The 24,370-nt window shown below is 33.0% G+C and overlaps 1 protein-coding gene across 6 annotated transcripts in view; it reads right to left on the reverse strand.

The window, feature by feature from the left end:
- Positions 1-24,370, reverse strand: part of Slc16a7 (solute carrier family 16 member 7) — a 182,983-nt gene that overhangs the window by 14,590 nt on the left and 144,023 nt on the right. For all 6 annotated transcript variants that reach the window (XM_077799241.1, XM_026392955.2, XM_026392957.2 and 3 more), the window contains one exon: positions 2,395-2,538. In XM_077799241.1, the coding sequence (XP_077655367.1) occupies positions 2,395-2,538 (144 nt within the window). The remainder of the gene's footprint in view (positions 1-2,394; positions 2,539-24,370) is intronic.

Below are 24,370 nucleotides of genomic sequence, written 5' to 3' on the forward strand. Positions count from 1 at the left end.
TACGCAAGTGCTAAATAAAAAAGAAGTTTTTGTTTTGTTTTGCTTTACTTGAAATATGTTTTTATTTCAAGGATATAAGCTGATTGTTTCTATGAGCCAATGTTCCCATAGTCTAGGGAACTCCTTGGCAGTGTATTATTGCCTTTGAGAAATGAATTAACTTTTGTGTCCCACTGAAGCAATATTTAGCACTATTGATGAATAAAGTACTTTTGAAAGTGCATAAAATTGATTCATGTGAAGTACCTTTCCCCTGCACCCCCGCACCCTAGGCATTATTCGGTTATTTTAGGGGCTAGAGAGGTGAGCATTTTTCTATGTTTACAGTTTACCTAAATTGAAACAGTATTGTAAAGTGGTTAAGTATGTAAGTTCTGGGACTTACAGGTTTAAGTACAAATACTTACTCCAACTCTTTCAAACAGACATTTTATATGAATAGAAGAATCTCTAAAAGCTCAGGAAAGAACCAAGAACATGCCTTCGGGAATAACAGAACAGCATGATCTCTAACTCTACCTGTGAGATATGCAGAGTACTTGTAATTATATCCCATTCATAAATAATAAAACTGACCTGCCTATGATCAAATAGCTTGTATGTGGAAGAACCTAAGCTAAAATCCAAGTATTGTGTTTCAGAGTTTCTTTATCTTACGTCATTTCCCTCCCATTCTGTCACCTGGAACTTTTGTCTTTTGCTCTTATCCCAGGCTGACAATTTCTGGCATGGTACAGTGAACACAAGACTTTAAATCAATTGATCTGAATCTGGCTCCATAACTGACCTGTTTGCCACTGCTGAAGGAAACAGACTTCCTGAGAGTGCACATACTCACACACTCAGCAACAACAACAACAAAAAGTCTTTTGCCAAAGTCAAGTTCTAGAACTTTCATGACATTGCACAATGGCAGTGTAATTGGTATTATTTGCTAATATTTATTTATAAATAACAACATGCTGAGTACTCTGCAAAGTACAATGTATTCACTTTGCACATTAATTGTTCAACAAAATCCCTGTTTTATAGACTGAGACATAAGGAGACTAATTTATCTCTGATCCCACATCATGTATGTGCTGAGTCAAATTTAAAAATTAGTACTGTATGCTTTCTGTAAATCAAAGTCAGAAACTAAGCTGGCTGATAATGACAAGGTAAAACCCTCATAGATATATATAGCATCAACTCAGAAGTACTAAGGCCTTCAAGGCCCAAAGGAATGAGATTACACATTAGAATATAATAGTGTAATCAGTATTTCTGATACAGGGTGATGTAATCATCCTATCTTTAAGTATGCCCACTTGAAGGCCCATCCCAACATTTCATGGTCAAATTCAATATAGTGATAGTCTGCACAAAGCAAAGGGCACTCTCTTCATCATGACAATGCTTAGATGTAAGAAAGTTGCTATTTAAAATATCAAAATGTGTTTTGCCTTATCACAAAGGCATGGAAAAGTGGACAGGCTGCAAAGAGAAGAGTTGTAACATTAGTATTACTGTAGCCTATAGTATACTTGTTTTTTTTTTCATGAAATGATACATGACTGCAGGTTAGACTGATCTCAGATCATTATAAAACAGAGAAATGTTTACTTATTATCTCTAAGCATAAGGGAAGACTCAGCCTCTTGAATATATTGAAGACAATTTTTGTTAAAACTTTGTAGATTTTTAAATATAATTTATTGTTCAGGCATATAAAGTTGGTGCTTTTAAATGTTCAATTTCTAGTTAGAGTCAATAGATATTCTGCATGCAGCACCATGATAATCAAGTGACAGTGTGCCATTCAGCATGTTTGTGTTGTGGCAAACTGCCTTACGGAACTTTTAAACAGGTTCATTTGAGTGAGAAAAAGAAAGGACAGGACTGAAAAGCTCTACCACTAATCAGAAAGCAGACATAGTCATTTTATTGTTGAATTTCAATCAGTGCATACAGAAAATATCTCTTTCACACAAGTTTTAACATATTATCAGTGGTAAGTCAAATACTCCGAGTAATAAAAAAAATTAGTTTTTTAAAAATAAAAAAAACTTATTTATAGCAGAGAGTCTGTTTCTCAATTCCATCTCAGCTGTCTGTAGAGTAAAAAGTCAAGTGAAAATAATTCAAAGCCATTTGTTTTTTAATAGTTAAGTGACTACCTTTAATAGTTAAAAGTTAATGTGTACAATAACTTTTTTCATTTCTTGAAATAAAATGGCCAGTCTAAAGTAGTTAGTAGTTAAATGCAAGATCAGATAAAATACTTTAAAATAACATGGTTTTAAAAAGTAAATTTAAAAAAAAAAATAAGTATTTTTGTTGTTCATGCTTTTTACAGAACTTTGAAACAACAGAAATGTTAAGAATAAAAGCTAAAAACAAAACTTGGCTTACCTCCAATGAAGCCCACAGTGAGGTAAAGCTCTACTACACTGGAACTGAAAGAGGCCAAAACCATTCCCAAACAGCAGAGTAAGCCTCCTACTATCACCACTGGCCGGCTGCCATATTTATTCACCAAAACACTGCTGATGGGACCTAAAGTAGAGAGAAGATAAAGAAATATTCAGTTAGGTGTCATTTATTGATACTTTATAGTTGCTAATTTTGAAAGTTGAAAAAGCATATTTTAATGATTCAAGGAAAAAATTAGTTCATATGGAATATAATGAGGACTTTTCAAAACTTCACAAATAGATGGGTGTTTTGTTTTGTTTGTTTTGCAGTAGAGGTCTCTATGTGGACTACAGGCATTTGCCACCACTTTCAGCTGATGAGTTATTTATAACTCTCTATAAGAAAGCACATGAAATAATGAATTAGAAGTGTTCATGATTTTTATGACCCTAACTATTCAACTTTTGTGGAAAAAAATTTTAAATGAAACTTAGCTCAGAAATCCAAATTGTCTTTTAAAATGCAGGTAAGTTTATATAATAAAAATCTAGGGATTATGAAAATGGCTTGTCTGTGTAAGAATCTTATAATAAAAGTTCAGTAGAGTAGAAAAAGGGAAATGAAGGGAAGGCAGGGGGGACAGGAAAAGGAAAGACAGTGGAATGAATCTGACATAACTTTCCTAGGTACATATGTGAATGTGAATCTCACCATCTTGTATATCTACAAGTTATTTTAAAAAAATAACTGGGTAAATGGCATAAGGCTCAATAAAGAGAAGAGCAGGAAATGGGGAGAGGGGAGGGGAAGGAGAGGTACTGGGTACTGAATTAGAACAGATACACTCCATACTTTTATAATTATGTCAAATGGATTTTACTGTCATGCTTAACTGAAAAGAACGCATAAAAATATTGGGGATGTGGCTCAAGTGGTAGCGCGCTCGCCTGGCATGCGTGCGGCCCGGGTTCGATCCTCAGCACCACATACAGACAAAGATGCTGTGTCCGCCAAATACTGAAAAATAAATATTAAAGTTCGCTTTCTCACTCTCTCTCACTCTTTCTTTAAAAAAATATTGAAGAATAAAAGAATGATGTGTGCATACAAACACATACATGCCATTAGTTAGAGCTTAGTTTTTTAATTATATTCAACAATGATTTTTCTTTAATACCATATATCACTGCTTCTTAAAATACCAACTGTTTTCACATCATATTATCTTAGTAACAAGAATGGTTTATACTTCATGGTTTCTTCCAAACTCTGTTCATCAGTTAGCAGTCGTAGGCAGTAATGTAGCTATCATGGCCTATGCATGTTTGCATTTGGTTATTATCACCTGTGACTTGAGGGAACTATGATTAATCCCTCACACTTCAATGAATCATTTTAAGGAGCATTTGAAAAGGAATATATAAAAATAAACCCTGAAGGCATGAAAGGTATTCTGCTGATCCATTCTGATAAAAAGAAAGTAGCAACATCAAAAAAAAAAAAAAGTCCAACATCTCTGGCAATTAGAGAAATGCAAATCAAAACTACACCAGTCAGAATTGCCACAATCAAGAATCCAAAAAATTAAGGTTGGCAAGGATGTGGGGAAAAAGGTATACTCATATATTGCTGTTGGGGCTGCAAATTGGTCTGAAAAGCAGTATGGAAATTCTTCAGAAAACTTGGAATGGAACCACCATTTGATTCAGTTATCCCACTCCTCCATATATACACATAGGACTTAAAATCAGCATACTACAGTGATACTTCCACATCAATGCTTATAGCAGCTCACTTCACAATAGTAAGTCTATGGAATCTACCTAGATGGCCTTCAACAGATGAATGGAATAAGAAATTGTGATATATATACACAATGGAATATTACTCAGCCATAAAAAAGAAAGAAATTATGGCATTTGCTGGTAAATAGATGGAACTGAACACTATCATGTTAAGTAAAATAAACCAATCCTCCCAAAAACAAAGGCTAAATATTTTCTTGATATTCAGATGCTAACACACAATAAAAAGTGGGGGAGAATAGAAGTTCACTGGATTAGACAAAGGGGAATAAAGGGAAGGGAGAGAGTATGGGAATAGGAAAGATGTAGAATGAATCAAACTAACCTTTCTATGTTCATATATGAATAGATAACCATATAACTCCATATCATGTTAAACTACAAGAATGGTATCCTAATTAGAATAAGTTATACTCCATGTATGTATAATATGTTGAAATACTCTCTACTGTCATTATATCTAAAAAGAACTAATTTTAAAAAAAGAAAGTAGCAGCATCAAAATTTACAGAATGTGTGTGGCAGTTCAAATGAAATTTCTAAAGAAAATGGTGGATAGTTGCTTCACCAGCAAAGAGAACAATCTTATGCATGAAACATAAACATTGAGAACTGACTCAGATACTAAATGAGAAAAAATTCTAAGAATGGCTTATCCAACTTATTTAACGTATATTTAAAAAGTATATGTCATGGGTGTATGTGTGTGCAGTTATAAAGCATTCAGAAACAATTAGTATCATTAAAATAATCTGTTTTAGTTAAGTCTACTTTTTGTGTTATAAAAGTTATAAATATTAAGAAAGTATTGTGATTTACTTTGTGTACAGCATTTTTTTTTGTCTTGGTGTATCATAAAACACCAGTACAACTTAACTGAGCTCATCTTCAAGTCAGTGAAAATTCATATTATTTTATAGGACCTGTCAATGGGTAAATGATTTGCTTTGACGTTTCCTTTTGAACTTAAACTTATATGTCATCTGAAACTTGGGATACCACTTTAAAGAAAAAAGACTACATTAGATCCAAATACTCAGACTAAATTTGACCTAGAAAGATTTAAAAAAAGGGATTTTTTTTAGTTATACTATAAATTACAAATTTGCTAAGTACTGTTTCTCTGCATTTAAAATTTTCTGCATGGATAGTATTTAAAACACACTGAGATTCACTCATCAATATGTCCATATTCTTTCATGCATATACAAATATTATTTTTATTCTTTAAATATAATTTTGAGATAAAACATCAGTGTCTAATGAGATTTAATATGTCACAATGACTAATAATGACACATAATTTTAGACAGAGATAACTCAAAAATAAAGTAAAAAATATTAAAACTTTTATAAAACCATATGATCTGTGATTACAGGTTGGGGGAAAATTGTTTTAAAAAGATGCACAAGTGAAAATAATAGAATTTTGTACCTAATGTCATAAAATTCCCTTGAAGAACTGATAAGAAGAAAAATTATCCACATATATATTATATGTAACATACCACCCCATGATTTAGGAAATGTGCATCTTCATTAAAAAGCATATCAATAATTTAAAATAACTTTCTGTGAGGAAGGAAGAGTCATGATAAATTGATTGGCTGTAATTAATTATTAAACTTATGTGTGGCAGTTTCATGATATTCCACACCAATTCTTTTCTCAAAATTACTTAACTGATTCAATTCAATTCAACTTAACTGAAATCAATTCAATGCAACGTTTCTTGAGCTTCCAGTATAAAACCAGTTGAAGCACATCAAGAAGAAAATAATAAATAAAACACAACTACAGTCTTCAATACATTGTTGTACAGAGGAGGAAATAATCAATGTGATTTTAAGAACTATGATGGATGATACGATAAATACTAGATTCAGAATAGATTTAAAGTTATTTATTAATTATTTGGACTAAAACAATGTATTCTCAATATTATTTATGTTATGTACTTCATTTCCTATGTGGTAGCTGAATAATTAACAAATTGATGAATGGTATAATCAATTACAATATTGTATAAATGTGTTGGTTTAAACTACATAAATTAAAATTTGAATGTAGTTATGAGTCATAAGTTAATTTGCAATGTATGATGAATAATTACATCTTTAGCTTGGGATAACCACACCAAGGCTTCTTCCTCATTACTATGATTAACTAAGGGTAGTCACTAAAGAAAATGTTTAACAGTGTTAATTCTTTTCCTTTCTTTTCTTTTGAGGAGTACGCTTCTATAACTTCTATAGGGGCTTCAGTAAAGTATGACTGCACATGTGTTGCAACTCTACATTGCATATTACCAGAGAAATGAAAAGCTATGTTCCACTTATGTTCCATTGTATGTTCATGTGTACAATGAACCAAAATGCATTCTACTGTTATGTATAACTAATTAGGACAAATTGAAAAAAAGATCCAATGAGAGGTCTAATTTTAACAAATACTTTTATTTTTATTTTTCAATTTTTTTTTAAACAGAGAGAGAGAATTTTTTTAATATTTATTTTTCAGTTTTCGGCGGACACAACATCTTTGTTGGTATGTGGTGCTGAGGATCGAACCCGGGCCGCACACACGCTCTACCGCTTGAGCCACATCCCCAGCCCTACTTTTATTTTTAATTATGTACTTTGGTTAAATAATGTCCTGTGAGGATGTATTTATACAAGTCATCTATACTCCTTTTCTAGCAAAATGAGATATGCTTTATAAGTGATCTAGTTAAACATAACCGAAGCTCTTTCCTCCTCAATATTTAATGCTTATAAATTGTCATAAAGTCTTTCTATTTGGTAATAGTTTTGAGTGCAATTTAAATTTATAATATAGAGTAAAAGTGACCTTTTTTAAAAAAATTTCTAAATGTTTATTATTAGGAGTCATCCAACATTAAATGCAAAACATACCACTATCCAGCAGCTCTCTACATTCTAGTAGATGTTTAGTTTGTTATATTAATTAGAAAGACAAAGCTACAAGAAAAGAATGAATTACCCCCAAAGGTGTGCAAGAGTACCAGGATAATAATCTTTTATTTCCAAGAACATTCATAAAAGTGTAGTAAGGCTGTGTCTAAGACTGATCTATCTAACCACTTATCCCCCCCGATTCCCGATTTTTTTTTTTTTTTTTTTTTTTTTTTTTAGTACTAGGGATTGGACCCAGGGGTGATTTATCACTGAAATACATGCCCCCATTCTTTTTGCTTTTTAATTTTGAGACAGGGTTGCTGAGCATCTTGCCAAGTGGCTCAGGCTGGACTTGAACTTGAGATCCTTCTGCCTCAGCTTCTTGAGTAACTGGGATTATAGGCCTGTGCCACCAGACCCGGCTAGCCACTTATCCTTCTGACTCACACTTATCCTTCTAATTCATGTTTCCAATCCATCTCAGAATTTTATTCTCAAGAATAACAGCCACTTTCATGAAACCATAAAGAAGGACTTTGTCAGAGAGTGGCACGAGGATAAGTATATTATTATCCACATATCAGCTAGGTCCTTGTCTTCTGAAAGATAAGCAATCATCTTTTACTACTGTGGCTTCACAGCACTTAAAATATTGCTCATTTATCTCAGCAAGAAATATTTTGTGAGTTCCTTTAAATTACAAAACTGTTTGCCTATTTTCAACACTCTTGGTGCACTTACAGTTGGTAACACACACACACCACACACACACACAGAGCATTTATTTTCTATATATTTTATGAATCTTGTTAATGCATCCTATTCCAAGCTTTTTGCAGGCAGTTGCCATACACCATTATTAGTCTTCAACATTTATTGAGCATTACTCTTTGTAGACAGTGTGTTAAGAATTGTACATGCTTTAATTACATATACTTTTCATGGCACTCTTATGATATAATTGCCTAATTAAGGCTTTTTAACAGTTGATAAAACTGAGGTGCAAAGTGTTTAAATAACTTGCTCAAGGTCACATTAATATGAAGTAGTAAAGTGTAAAATATGAGCCTAGGGTCATTGGATTACCAGACTGTGCTCTTAACTACTGAGCAGAAAAGATTTAGCATAGCAGGACTAAGACTGCTATCCAGAGAAAGGACTGTTGCAAAGTTGTCCCCTGTCTGGCAGTGGGGAGCTTGAATCTCAGGAGCATCCCTATGATTTTCTAAATGGTAAGAGGGGTGACTACACCAAAAGTGCTTGTACAAGGTGTTTCATGCTCACCATCAAATAAGCAATGTGGTTTATTATATTAAAATAATAATATAATGTATGTATACTCATTTTTCCTCCTGGGAGTCTAAAATTTTGGTTCATGGAAGGCAGTGAATATCTATGTGACCAGTTCACTAATAAAAACCTTAGGAACGGTAGCAGATTAAAACAGTCACTAATATGCCATTAGGTAAAAATGTGAGTATGTAACAGATGTGATTCTGCTATCTGTATTTGGGGTAGAAATGGGAGTTCAAAACCCAATGGAGTCAAATGTATGAAAGATGATTTATCAAGAGCTCTGTAATGTATGGAACAATCAATAAAAAAAAAAACCTTATGCACCAAGTCTCAATAGCTTTCTGACAGAAAGCACTTCATACATGTTGTCCTAATGGGTTGCTGGAGGAATTAAGCCCATTTAGTGTGACTCCCCTGAGAGAGGATTCTGATAAGTTTATACCTGGTTTCCTTTAGACTTTTCATTACATATCTTCCTTTTGCTGATTTTTTCTTCATTCCTTCACTCTAATAAATCATAGCCATGAGAAAGAGGTAGCCTCATAGGTCAGCTAAGTCCATGAGTACTTTGAACAAATCATTGAAGCTAAGAGTGGTCTTAGGGACTCTGAATACAAGTACTAGACCATATCTTTCCTACTGCTGAATTTAGAGTTATGCATATAATTATAAACAGATGAGCTCGAGGTGACATATTTTAAAAATGTCTGACCTACATATAAATGAACAAGTCTGTTTCATATATTGTTATTATGTTTTATAAATCTGAATTCAAAGTGCTTGCTTTTATTTCTTCTGGATAGTGCAAAACTACATGATAAATTCTACAAGAAAATTTGTATGTAATGTAATGAACATTTCATAAAATATATTTTATCAATCTGAAACTATGAATTGGAATTGCCTATCAATTGGAGCTATATAAAATATTTATGCATGGCATAAATACTAACAGAAGAAATGATAAAGAGTCATAATTTATTTTCCATTTGCTTTATTTCAAATTTGTATATATGGTATCTTGTCAAATCAAATGACAAAAAGCACTAGTGCAGGACTGGGAGAAAGTGGTTTGCAATTATAGAAATTTATTTGTGTTTACTACAATAGGGTGTGTGTGTGTGTGTGTGTGTGTGTGTCTGTAAGCATGTGTGCTTATTAACAGTAGCTTTCTGTATTTTAAAGATTTTTCAAACAGATGTTTTGAATTAGGAAGCTTACTGTTTTTATTTGAATGGAGGATGAGATTGTCTTCACTATTTGTTTTCTTGAGTTTTATCCTGCCTTGATCTGGGATTGAAAGTTCACCTTGTTTTTCTGTATATATGATCTTTCATTTTAGGTTAATGAAAAACCTGGGGGGAATAATTATGAAGTAGGTATTGCATTTGCTTTTACAAAGGATGGAGATAAAATACTACACAGTAAATTATCTTCAGTTGGGACATCCTTAAGGATAATTGCCTCAATGTGATTTACTAGGGCTCATTCAGTTTGACGAAAAAATTTCTCCCTGTCCACTGAAGACACTGGTAGTGTATTAATCAACATTCAATTAGTATTTCAAGTGCATAAGACAACATGCAAGATTTCTGAATGAATGGTGTGAACAGTCATAGAAAGCAGGGAAAGGAAAGGGATTAGTGTGCTAGGTACACTTGGGGCATAACCGGAATGTGGGATCTTGGAAGCCATATATAATATAGAAATGGCTTATTTTTCTCATAATCAGGTCTCAGTAGACATAACAATTCCTCAGGGAGCAGATTCTCACCATACAAATAGATGAAGCTTCCAAAGTTCAATGCTAAATCTAAACTGCTATTTTAAGATGTATATATAGACATAGATGTATATATAGCTCATTTGCCATATTTTCCACCCTGAATATTTTTCTTTATTCACAAATCTCAATGTCATTGGCCTGTTTGTGAGATGATTTCTTCAATTTTGCTTTATAAAAGCATAGTTATTTGGGGTTTTTTCTTATTTTCTTCTCTCTTATAAGAAATTCTAAATTCATTTGTCCACTAATTTAAAAGGGATTATCTGCTATTTGTATGAGAGAAGGGAGGAAAGAGGACAAATTGACATTAAATTTTAATAAATTTAAATATTTAATAAATTGTATTAAATACCACTTTTTTCAAACCACTTTTTTCAAAGAGTGGTGAAAGTGACCATTCTAATTCTCTGTACCCACGGACAACAACAGCAAGGACTTCCTAGTGTTTACAGGCTACATTATGTTCCAGTAGGAAAGATTTTCCCTTCTCTGAGGCTGGTAAAATGGTTAGGTAGTAATAAACATAAGATTTCTCCAGCACTTGATGCTATTCTGAGCTCTTTATGCATAAAATCTTACATCATTACAAGTTGGTACTATTACTTAGTGTCTATTTTGTACATATGGAAACAGATTCAAATTAACAATTTGGAAAGATTGCTCAAGTATTCTGTTATCATTTCTCTGAACTTTTTTGGGGAAAGAAATGATTCACTCTTTTTTACATGTATGATGCTCATTTCAGAAACAGTATTACATGTAACATTGCATTTCACATTATTTATACATTGCATTTGCTGCTCTTTGCAATAATTTTTAAGAAAATGGAAACATAAAGACTGTGTTGCAACAACTGCTAGTTGCCTTCTCAAGAGCCACAAACCTTTCCTTTTTCCTAATCAAATCCTCATTTTACTATATACCTATACTTCTCTGAGAGGCTCCAGGCCCAACCTGAGAGGTGAATCACAAGTACCATAAGCTCATCATGATGGCTCAGCATCAGTACTAGACACAGGTTTGAATGTATGCATTTGGGAGCAATTAATATAGGATAAATTCTTCTGGGAGCTTCTTAGACAGACTTTCCTCACTTTTAAAAAGAAAGCAAATGCTTCTGGATGTTTTTGTGAGAGTATGGTATTGGAGATGCCATGGACATCTTTGAACTGTGAAGCATTAGCTTGAAGGTAGATGGGATAGATAATGAAGCCCTGATTAGATGAAAAGGTCAATGAATCAGCCAAGCCAGGAGTTGCTTTATGTACAGACTCAATGTGAGAAGACATCACTGAACTTTTTTTATTTATTTACCAATGGACATTGGGTTATTCCTTACTTGCATTCTAAAAGATCCTAATATAATATTAGAAAAATCTAGCTCATATCAATAATTTCACAAAATCTGTTAATACTCTCATACTAAACAAGTAGTTAACATCTACTTACTATATATCTCCTTTTCCAAAGCTTGAAAGTTTATTTAGTTTCAAAGAATTATCTCAGTAGATCTAACATGGAGAATTTAAAGTGCTTCTGATATTTTTCAAATTTATCATGCTCAACTAAATGTTGGAATAGATTAATCTCTACAGAGTTTTTTAAATGTGGATATATAATTCAGAGTGTCTGGCCAACAAGACCCTGATCCACCCTGGCAGATGGCACCACTGGTAGAGAAAAACAGAAAGGAGCCAAGAGGTTTTGCACAGGTCTCTAAGGGTGACCTCTGAGGAATCTCAGTTTTAACCAACTTGGTCTTACACAACAGGCAGGAGAATATAGCCTAAGCACATTCCTAAGTGGCCATTAAAAGAAAAAAAAAATGTTTTTTTGTTTGTTTGTTTAATGTAACTTAAGATGTACACTTCTGTCAGCCCTACCACAAGTAAGTAAACTGGTTATAAAAGAATGGTTCTTATGTGCAAGTGCCTAATAATAATCACAGAGGACTCTGGATTCCTAAATTTTTCCTGAGTTAATTTGAGCCTGATCTCATAGGCCTACAAATCTTCCTAACCTCCTACATTGATAAACTTGATTTGATTTTCATGGTTTGATTATGAGTTACTGTCTTCATGGTTTTCAGAGACTGGCTGAAATACTAATTGCTTTTGTGCTACTTGTTTACAAAAAAAGGAATGCATTGCTGTCTTGTTTACTGTTATCTTAGCATGATCCTTTCCCTATGTATGCCTTGTCCAGTCACCTGCCATCTGCCATTGTGGACCTCTGAACTGCTATGATGCTGAACATCCTTAACTGTCCATACCTGATAGAAAATAAGGACTTTTGGTTAATTCCCTCAATGTTGTCCTCTTTTAGCAGAAAGCAAGTTGGAGAAGTCATTGCCCATTTTTCCATAGAAATAGAATATAAAAATTCACAGTGGGGAACTGCAACAGTGTTCCACTTTATGATTTGAATATAGCCCTTGATGTTCGGCCACTAAAACTGATTTTTAAAATGGACATGTTTCTTTCTCTTCCTTTCTCCTGGTTCCTCCCTAATCTCTCCCCTGTCCCTAATCTCAGAGGAAAATAGGATTACCTTTCTTCCCCATTTTAGGCAGATTTTTCTGTCTTTGAGTACACACCACTATAGGAATGAAGTAATCCAGATTTGGGGATAGTACCAGAAGATCTCAGAAATGACTCTCAAATTAAGAAATGAATTACAATTCCAGACAGAGAACATGTGCAATGTAGCCTTTGAATCACCTCTTTAAAAACTCCCCCACCCCCCAGTTCCTGCTGAGGGGCAGAACCACAGTCTCTGTGACATGAGTGCCTGTGTTTCTCCTTTGCTAGCAAAGCAATAAACCTTCTTTATCCCTTTTCTCAAAAAAAAAAAAAAAAAAAAAGAAAAGAAAAGAAAAGAAAAGAAAAGAAAAGAAAAAAGAAAGAAAAGAAAACATCTTAAATATTCCATGAACAAGTCAGGAAAAGGAATTTGTAAATTGAGGATTCTTATGTTTTAGGCAAATAATAAGCAACATGACCATTTCCAAAGGATGCAAAAACATTGCACTCTTGAGAATTTTTTTCTCATATCTATTACGATGCATAGAATATTACATGAAGTCCTATGAAACATTATATATTTGCTAAAAATGCTATGTTTCCTTCATCTGCACTTCACAATTAGTTTTAAATGATACTGCCTTAAAGAATTCTATATACTCATCTTTTTAATATAATTCCTTAACCTTTTAATTGTTTTGGTCCTCTCTCTCTTTAAATACATACATTATGTTATATTCACTTATATATTTATTATACATTATGTTGTATTATGTTATGTTCATTTGCATATTTGTGTTACTAGAATTTCAGTTCAAGTGTGGTATGGGCTGAAGGTTTCTCATATCTATAATTTAGTTAGGCACAGAAAATTTTAATTTCACATAGTAGATGATAAATATCATTTAATTCAAGAAATTTATTTTCTGAATAGATTTAGGATTGTCTTAGGATGCCACCATCACTACAATGGCATGATGCCAACATTTATTATAGCATACATTATAGATAGAATATCTTTTTAAAAAAAGATATTCAATCTTCTGAATCTTTTTTCTTTTCTAAACCACATACAAAACAAAAAAAATATATACAACACATATTCCAAGCTAAAGGCCATTTTAGAAATGTGTATGTGTTCTCCATTCACTTTAATGTGTCTCTTTAAAAGGATGTTAGTTTATGAGCAAATATTCCTAACCAAATTATAAGGTCCACTTGCCTCAGTCACTGTGCAATACAGTATTTGATTTTCTACCTAGTGTAGGTTTAGATGTGTTGGTGTATATTTGTGTTTTGAATACAAGGGACAAAGTACCAAGAGAATGTGCTTTCTAATATGGCTTGTGCTCTTTTTACATAAGTTCTAGTATATTGTAAAGTGCTACAAAGCTTAAGTAATTAGTCCTGTATATTCATTCCAGGGAATCAACATAATTTAGAGAAGTAATAATTAATGTCCAAACCAGTATTCTCTTATCTAATACTTTTGGCTAAGACTGGGCAAACACTTTCTCTTGTTTCCTCTTTTGTAAATATATATATATATATATATATATATATATATATATATACACACACACACACACACACACACACACACACACATATGGTGTACAATGGTAATAGGATAGTTTGAGATACATGTACATAGTGAAAAGATTATTATAGTCAAGATAACATATCCATCTCCTTTCATGATTAGCGCATTTGTGTGTGGCAAGAACACTTAAGATCTTTTAAAGTACAATATAGTAGTATTAACTATCGCCCTCATATTATACATTAGGTCTCCAGAAAGTATTTGTTGTATAAAACTACAACTTTGTACTCTTTGACCAACATCTCCTCATTTCCCCTGATATCCTCTCTTCCACCAGTAACAATCATTCTATTCTCTACTTTTACTAATTTGACTGTTTTGGATTCTACATATAAGTCAGATCTTGCAGTATATGTTATTTCTGTGTGTGGTTTAATGTCCTCTGGGTTCATCCACTTTGTTGGAAATCACAGGATTTCCTTCTTTTTTTAAGGTTGACTAATATTCTATATGCCATAATTGTTTAATCTGTGAATCCATTTAAGGACACTTAGGATGTATCCTGCCTGTCCCCTTGGTTGAGACTACATGGAACCTTGTAGCAACATATTTTTCACTGTGCAGGCACATACTCAGAGAATTACACTCTACTGAGGTGGAAGTAAATTCTGGTTTACTAAGAGAGTCAATCATGGTAATTTCATTCTCCCTACTAGTGAATGGTTTAGAGCCAAGTTAGAATCCAATACTAACCAGTGAGACATAAGTGGACGTCAACAAATGATTTCTCGGAAAAAGTCCCCCAGTTTTAAAAAAGATTTAATATTATAAGATGTTTTCTTTTATGCATATATTGCCTGGTACTACAGCAGCCATATTACCCTTGGAGAAAGATAGCTGGAGGAAAAGATGAACCACAGTAGCTAGCTATTTTGGTTTGGATGTGAGGTATCCCCCAAAAGCTCAAAGATGAGACAATGCAAGAAGGTTCAGAGGAGAAATTATTGGGTTGTGAGAGTTTTAACCCAGTGACTTAATCCCCATTGGGATTAAATGAGTGATAACTGAAGTGGTAGCCTGTGGCTGGAGGAAGTGGGAATTGGGGGGCATGACTTTGGGATATATATTTGTATCTGGCAAGTGGAGAGTTCTCATTCTACTTCCCCATTCCTTATAATGGAGTCAGCCACTTCCATCTGCCACACTCTTAGCCATGATGTTGTGCCTCACCTCAAGCCCCAGGGCATGGAGCCAGCCTTCTGTGTATTAAGACTTCTGAATAATAGAAGGAAGGTACTTTTTCCCTTGTATTCAAAACACAAACACACACCAACACATCTAAAAAGATAAACTTTTTCTCCTCTACAGTTTTTCTGGTTGGGTCATTTAGTCACAGCAGCAGAAAAGCTGACTAAAACCCTAGCGGTTCAAGAGCATCACAGTGGGATGGGCGTGGAGCCACAGTGAGGCCAATATGGTCACTCTTTCTCTAAACTTCCTATGAAGTAAGGTATGTACTTTATGTTCAGCCACCCAAGGGTGTTTAAGCTGAAAAGCCTGGCAGCAAATAAACGTGCAGTGAAAAAGTATTATTCTTAAATGTGTTTCCTTAAACATTATGGTACAAAGAAGGATAAGATTTGGAATTACTGGAAGTTATTATTTTAAAAATTATTCAATAAAATGTCTAAGAACCTGTTTTCAATTTTACTTTGAAGAATTGAGTATTTTAATAGCTTATTTTACAAGTTTCCTGAAATAAGTGACAATCATAAATTTATTGCACTACATACACTCATAAATTAAATGAAAACTCTTTGACAAGAGTTTATTGACATTCTAAATGTCATGAAGGCTTAAGTAAAATATATGACACTACCTAGATATGTTATTATGGTCAGCATATAGTTAAGTTCTTAATAACAAATTATATTTATCTACAGACACAATCATTGTAAAAATTTATTAGAGGTTATGAATGCTTTCTGAAGTTATTATTAATTGTGGTATATATGTCTGTGTGTTCTAATATAGGTAATGTTACTATTAAAGCAGTATACAGCATTATAAAAATTACAATAAGCCATTTATATCTTTTGACACCATCTAGAACTTCTGTAAACAGATTCAACTATATTAGTGTTCAGAAAGCACATCTGAAATGAAAAATGAAAGAATGAATAAAACCCACCATTTAATGGTCTAAAAGAACTGTGCATGCTCTTCATATCCTTTTAAATGAGGAAATCAACAAGTTCCTAAGAATACTATACATAATATGTAGAAATAGTATGTGCAATTAAGATCTGCAGAGAGGAGCATGTGGACCTATGAGCAGTGAATGCAAGCTTTTTGAGAAAATTTGAGAAAAAGAGCAAAGAATTTGTAATATACTTAAACTTACTGAAGATTTAAAACACCCTAGACAGAATGTGGGGAGGATCATAAAAAGAGAAGGAATAGTTGCAAATGTCTGGAATTATAGACTCAAACCAAAATCAAAAGATTGGGAAGTATGAAAACTTGTTTGATATAGAAAGGGAACAAATTATACAAATATGAAATAGACCTCAGATCATTAAAATGAAAGGCAAATTTGAGCTTTTGGAAGCATAAAAGAAAGCCCAAGAGAAGAGTAATAATACAGTTGAGGGAATTAACTTAGATAGGTTAATGAAGAACAGTCTAGAGAGGAGAGTAAATGTGTGATGTCTGAGAGGCTTGACAGGCAGGAAATTCAAATATCATGTAAAAAACATAATAATTTTTTGGAGGACAAAATATAAAAATAAGTAATGAGTGTCAGGGTCTCTAAGCACTGATAGATGCTGACAGGGTGACTAAGTTAATGTATTCAGGGGAGGTGTAAACACCACAGTAGTGAGAGAAAAGTCAAGTTATAGAAATAAAAACCTATTTATCACAAACAAAAATATGCCTTTAGTAGATTAATGAGCTTGACATCAATCCTGAAGATTCTAGGAAGAAACTAAAATAGATTAAGAGATTTATTATAAAACCTAAAACAGAAATCTATGATCAATAGAAGTCAGCAAATTTATCACTGTAAACTAAACACATTTCTTTCTGTATCTATCTACATGTCAAATAAATATAGAAAAGAACACATCAGCCTTTTTGAAGATATTTTACCAGATGGCAAATGAAATTCTAGCAATCAATATGGAAGGTGCAGATGGAGTTTCAGACCGGCAGGTTTAATAGAGGAGAGGGACTAAAGAGCTTACAGTCAGTGTTCTCGTGGTCTGCCAGTGGGCTCTGCTATAGGTTACATCCACATCAACATTTCTGTACTGACTTCAAGTAATAGGGACCATGTGACTACCAAAGCAAAATAGAGCAGAAAAACAAACAAACAAAAACCCTACAACATAAGTGTCTTAACTGAGAGCCTACAACATAAGTGTCTGGTATCTATGGGGGACATTTGGTGGCACTGAGAACACAGTGCTAAACCTCCTGCAATATGCAGGACCCACACTGTAAAGATCTGTCCAATCCTGAAGGACATAAAATTCCCACTGAGGTACTTGGGTCACTAGATGAATAGAAGTGGGTCATCTATAGAGCATAGTTCATTCACACAATGAACATTTAATACAATCCTGTAGTTGGTCCTCTGTGTCCACAGATTAAATCAACCACAAGTCAAAAATATTTTTAAAATGCATCTGTTTTGAGCAGATGTTGTCCATAAATAATATAGTATGACAACTCTTTATAAACATAAGTAATCTAGAGATAATTTAAAGTATACAGGAGAATATGCAGAAGTTATATGCAAATATGCTGAGAGCCATAGCCAAGTAGGAATGAAGCATGGCATTTTGGGTGGAAAGGTGACCCTGCTCAGGGATTAGGGTGGCTCCAGGATTAGGGTGGATCCTGCTGGGATTAGGGTGTATCCTGCTGCCTCAACCCCCCCCCTTCGGAGTTCCGGTGGAGTTCTCTGAGAGAATTGGTGCCAGGTGGAGGCAGGGTGTTCACGGGAAGTGTGGGTAGAGTGTGGGTAGAGTGTCGGTGAGAGTTCAGGAATAAAGAGTTGCTGTTTGAATCTACAAGGCTTTGGGGTGGCTCCGTTATTTTGTGCCTAGCCAGACTGCGGCACAAATAAAACACCATTTTACAAAAAGGACCTGAGGAACCATAGATTTTAGTATCCTAGAACTAATTCACTATGGATATTGAGACATAACTATATTGACTTAAGTAAAGATTTAGGAAGAACATGACAACTTCTTCATTATTTGAAAAATTTTCAAGTGGGAAAATTATTAGAATAGACAGAAATTACAGAACTTTGATTTTGATAGAAAAGACATTCTTTAAGGTTTGAAATTGCCTTTCAATTGATTAACCATAACTTATAACGACCATCTGTTCAGCATATCATCGAGGAGCTTAAGGGCCGAGTGATGGTCAGACATTTATGGTTCTTTAATTCCTATGTTTTTATTAATGCTATAATATTTCAAATTTCTTATAAACAGATGCTACAATTCAAAATATTTTAAATTTAAAGTTTCTCATGTTTAATTCCAGTCTACATTTTGAAGTTATTTTATTGCCATGGTGTTTGCTAGAAAGCCTTATGTTTCTTAAAAAAGAAAACTTTCCTTATCAAAAACGCATAACCTATAGATTTATTTTTGAGTAAAGTGTCAAATCAACTTTTATACCTCCTGTGATTTAATTCTGTTACTCTAGTATTAACAGTCATTGTTCATAACATCTGTAATTTTCCTTGTTTGAATGTGTTCTAAATAACATAGGTATGAAAGATGGCTAGAAAAGTACAAAACTTTATATTTAGTTGGCAAGGGTAAATTTCAGCATTCTGAAACATACACAGTCCATTCCTTTTTAAATTAGTAAGAAGAATTGATCCCATTAATTAATTGCTTATCAAAAATTAAATGTTTAATTCTAAGTTGGGAAGGTGGTATGGGGGATGCTCTTCTAAATATTCTATGGTGGATGGCTATTTTCTCACTTCAAATGGAGAAATGAAAAACAATTGTCAATGTAGAAAAAAAAAGGAAGCTGTAATTCTACAACTTTGTACATCTTTTTAAACATTTGTAGTTCTGAGTGACATGAGCTGTAGCAGTCATGGTGACACTGCCTTCCAAGAGGGGGAGAGATCCTCACATCTAAAAAGGTTCTCAGATAATGCAGACATTCTTATCTCTGTCAATGAAAAGTTCTGATCACTTGGAAGAATTGATTATGGAAAATCACTCAGCCAAGAGATTTTTAAAGGTTTCGTTTTGTAAAGTTTGATCATAATATGCTTCGGTAACTTGTTCTGGAATTCATTCATTCATTTAAAAAATATAGAGAGTATTATTTGTTTGCCAATCATTTTAAGTATTTTTCAGTTGCTGGGGCTAACCTTATCCCAAGGTTGGGAGGTGAGGGTCACTTTAAAGTAAGCCAGAGATAAGTAAATGAGGATGGTTCAAACACTTGAGAAAATACAATGGCAATCTCATACTATTATGGAGCTTTCAAAACAGTTATGAAAAAGGAGAACTTGACATCCCTTCGGGAGTTAAGAGAAAGCTGAACAGTGGTCAAGAAGATGATATTCTATACAGAGAAAACAGTGGCATGACATAGTAACATGGGAACCATTTAGATAAATAGTTTTTAAGTTAAGATGCAATTGCTCTTGAAACACGATGAAAAATTTCCAAAGGGTATTGATATTTCAAGGAATTTAATTGTTTTGATCCTCATCTCCCACACATACTAACTCCAAGCATTAAGTAAGGTCTTCTTTCCTAACTCTACTTTCATAGGAATCCACTTTAGAACCTGAAGGCCAAAAACAGACAACTGAAAGAACAATTTTCTTAGATTTAAAAAAATAATAATTAATGATTAATAAACACAAAAAGTAAAGGTAAAAAACAAATAAAAGCCAAAACCAACCCACACCCCTCAACATTCACAAAACAAACACAACAACAATCCAACTAAAACAAAACACTATATAGCCCCCTGACTTTCTCTGTTGTATTTATGTTACTGGGGTGGGGTGGGGTGATGCAGACTTTTTATTTATCAGGTATTTGGGATCTTCTTTTTTTTTTTTTTTTGATATGGGGATTGAGGAACACTCAACCACTGAGCCACATCCCCAGCCCGATTTTGTATTTTATTAGAGACAGGGTCTCATTGAGTTGCTTAGTGCCTCACTGTTGCTGAGGTTGGCTTTGAACTTTTGATCATCCTGTCTCAGCCTCCCAAGCCACTGAGATTACAGGTGTGCACCACTTCCCCCAGCTTGGGGTCTTTTTTAAAAATTATAAAACCAAAAACATTGTAGTGTGGTAAGAAAATGATGGAATTTTTGTGTACTGACTTCAATTTTTTCATTTTCATTTTATTCAAAAAATGAAATTCTCTTAAGGGAGAGTGTAATGAGAACAAAATAAACAGAACATTGATAAAAAGTAGCACTTGCTAAATATGACTTAAATTAATTATTTTTAGCTATTCTCTGCTCATTCCTAAAACATGTCATTATTTGGAAAGAAAAGAATCTGTGAACACTGGGAATAACTCAGATCACTGAAGCTTATTCTTATAATTGTAACAGAAATCTTTTCTAGAGTACCAAGGTTTTATGTTGAACTTATGAATAATATTTTACATGACCCCATGTAGAATCAGTATGCTGTCAGGTATTTAAAATGCATTTTATAAAATCATGTAATAAAACATTTATTCTAATTACAATCAGTTCCCATTTTGTCTTATATATATTTTTTTAATTTCCTACTTTAAAAAGGTAAAATACTAAAGTGGTTATTGGGCCTGTGATATTCTAGCAGCATGTACTTTTCTCTTTCACTTAGTTTATAGAAAGTGTTGGTAATAGTTGAAATAAAAAAAAGTGAGGCATTCCTGAATATTTATACCTGAGTTTTAAAATACTCATATACATATTTACTAAAATAATACTGTGTCTTTAATTGTGTCCTTACTTTATAAATAAATTATAATCTTTGCTGCATATTATACTGAAACACTTCAAAAGAAGTGTCAGAATTAGATCAATAGCATTTTAATTTGATGTAGCTTTTACATGATGCATTATATAATTTACTTTTCAGTGCTTTTACAATGATACTCAAATTCATTTAAAATGTTTATTTGTACATAAAAATCAATTCAGACATTTGCTGCCTAAAACTAAATCTTATATAATTTATTAATTTGAGAGTGGGAACTGGTTTTGATAATTCATTTAGGAGGCATCCTTTTTAAATGTTTTAAATTAGCTAAGTCTGAATCTCTAATGTTTTCACAAATATTTCACTTAAAGCATGTGATATGGTAAAACTTTATTTTCAAAGTTTTTTTTTTTCTTCTAGAGCTGCCTTAAAAAGTACTATAGACTCTATGCCCTATACAACAGAAGCATATTTTTTCAAAGTTCTGGAGGCTGTGAAGTTGAAAATCAAGGTGTTGGAAAGATCAGTTTCTTGGTCCTCTTCACTCAGTGTGTGGGTAAACTGACATCTCACTGCATGCTTGGATCTGGGCCACACTCTTATGACCTCTTTTAAACTTAATTACTTCCTTAGAGGTGCCATTACAAAATATAGCTATAACAGGTGGTTGGAGGTACAATAAATGAATTTGGGGGAAACACAAATATTTAATCCATAACAACAAAGGTGTATATTTGATTCCTCTATGTTTTATGAGCATTTTGGATTCAGATTTAAGAAAAGTAATATACTTAATTATCATTTGGTAAATTGTGGTGAATGTTTTTGGGTGAACTCAGAAACTAGGAAGTATGTAACCTGGAAATAATCTTCTTATAAATGAGATTGCTTTCAAGTCTGTCCTTTTCACAAAATTGAGGGAAGACAGTGAAATTGTTGTTAGCTGACAGATCATTACAAATAATTTTCATAATTAATCATTACATGGTTTTTGCTAAGTTCAAAGATTTGACTGACGACTGACGTTACTAACAAATACGTTAACAAATATCATCTTTTCTAGTCAATAAGTTACTTATCAGCTATCTCTATAAAAACAAAGGAGGAATACAATTGAGATTAAAGTCTTTTTCTGCTTGCCTAGCAATAAGGAATATTCATCTAGATATACAGGGATTCATTCATTTCATCACAGATATCTTTGCAGTTAATGATTATATTTTATTTAGTAATTATTTGATTAAACCAACTATGACAATAATATAAAAATCAAGTACAATAATTTTTCTACATGTAGGACCTATAAGTCCAGATAATTTTAAAAAAATTAGATATGGATACAATGTTTTTGTGAAGTAAGATAAAAAAGGATTAAAAATACTTAAAATGATGAAAACACTTTTTAGAAGTATAATGGAAATATAAATTTAAACTAGGATCAAATGCAAACTTTATCACTGTCTTGTCCCATAATCATTCATTTACTTATTTTTAAATTAACAAAGGCATCAAATCATTTTGATACTGAAATTCCATTGTTACTTCAAAAACATATTACTATCTGCATATTATTCTTATGCAAACATTGTAAGAGAAAATTCAAAGAAAAACCTTTAGATATCTTTTAGTTCTGAAAATTCTTGTTTGATGGTAAATGTATCCCTGGTGGTACATGTTGTAATGTCAGTGGCTAATTTTAGATATGCAAATAATACATAAGCCATGACCTAGCTTTTCAAAAATTTGCAAGAACTTTCATTCAGTTCACCATGTATCATAATTATATAACAGTATAAAGGAGATGGAATTATAAGTTTATCTTAACGTATTACATTTGGATACTCAAGCTAGAATGAAATAACTTAAAAAGAAAGCTTTTCATGGAATATTTCAAGTGGGAAGGATTCCTCACACCTCTATGTCTCTGGCATGGGATATGTAAGGCAAGATATGTCTCATACTGCAGGTTATGGCCAGAGCAACTTCAACTGCAGACACAGACAATGAACAAAGAGCAGCAGATGGGCAAAGAAGGTCTGTTTACCTTGACTCAGATTGTGTTAGAGAACAATTCAGCCAGGCCTTACAAGTAACACCTGTCCCATATGGAGGTCACCTAGTGAGGGCTCATAGAAAAGCAAAAGCCCCTTAAGAAATACAGTGAGCAAATGCCATGATTTTATGAAAAATTGTGCTCTATATGTGTAATATGAATTGAATTGCATTCTGCCATCATATATTACAAATTAGAATATGGTGAGTACAACTGGTAAGATCAAACATATCAAGGTCTAAGTCCAATCTCCTAGTTACTCTGCAATGTAATGACCACCTTCAGGCCTTCTCTTTGGTAAATACCAGAACTACCTCAGACACCATGAAAATGCTGAGAATTTATGCTCAGTCTTGACAGCAAGGAAATAAATAGATAAACATGTGAAAAAATGTGTAACTTTGTCTAGAGTTTTCTTGGTCGTTCTGGAATCATCATTTCCATAAAACTCTGCCTATCATTAGGCAGTTGTTTCTTAGCAAGAATGTGTTGTTCACCTGAAGTATTTACTGTTTATGTGAAATGCCAAATGACAAAGGTTCAGTGATACATGTACTCATGGTATGTTTTTTAGAGAGACATATATGCTATAAATAAGACTTTATTCTAAGATCTTTCATTATTAATATTATTAAAAAGAAATGTAAAATAATTTTTAGCCATGGGTAAAAGTCATAAAAATGAAAAAGAAATTCAAACACCACAAAGAATTTATGATAAATTACCATTTTCTATAGTTATTATAGAATAGATTATTATAGAGTCAAAAAATGCACTCAAATTGTATACATTCCTTTACAGATAATAAAGCATTTGTATAACTTAAGCAGTTAATTCACAGACCCAAATACTTGAAGGGTTAGAAAAATAGACATCAAGAGAACACAATTTTTTCTAACATGAAGAAAAGAAATTAAATATTATCAAATATTTAACAATGAATAGTTCCATATATCATGAGATTATCTCTCATTTCATGAGATTCACTCTGGGTGAAACTGCACTGAATCCTGAGTGATCAAGATATCACAGAGGTGGAGAAAAAGTTCCCACACACTTCCTGT

Source organism: Urocitellus parryii, chromosome 5 (assembly GCF_045843805.1).
Source record: "Urocitellus parryii isolate mUroPar1 chromosome 5, mUroPar1.hap1, whole genome shotgun sequence".
Taxonomy (NCBI): domain Eukaryota; kingdom Metazoa; phylum Chordata; class Mammalia; order Rodentia; family Sciuridae; genus Urocitellus; species Urocitellus parryii.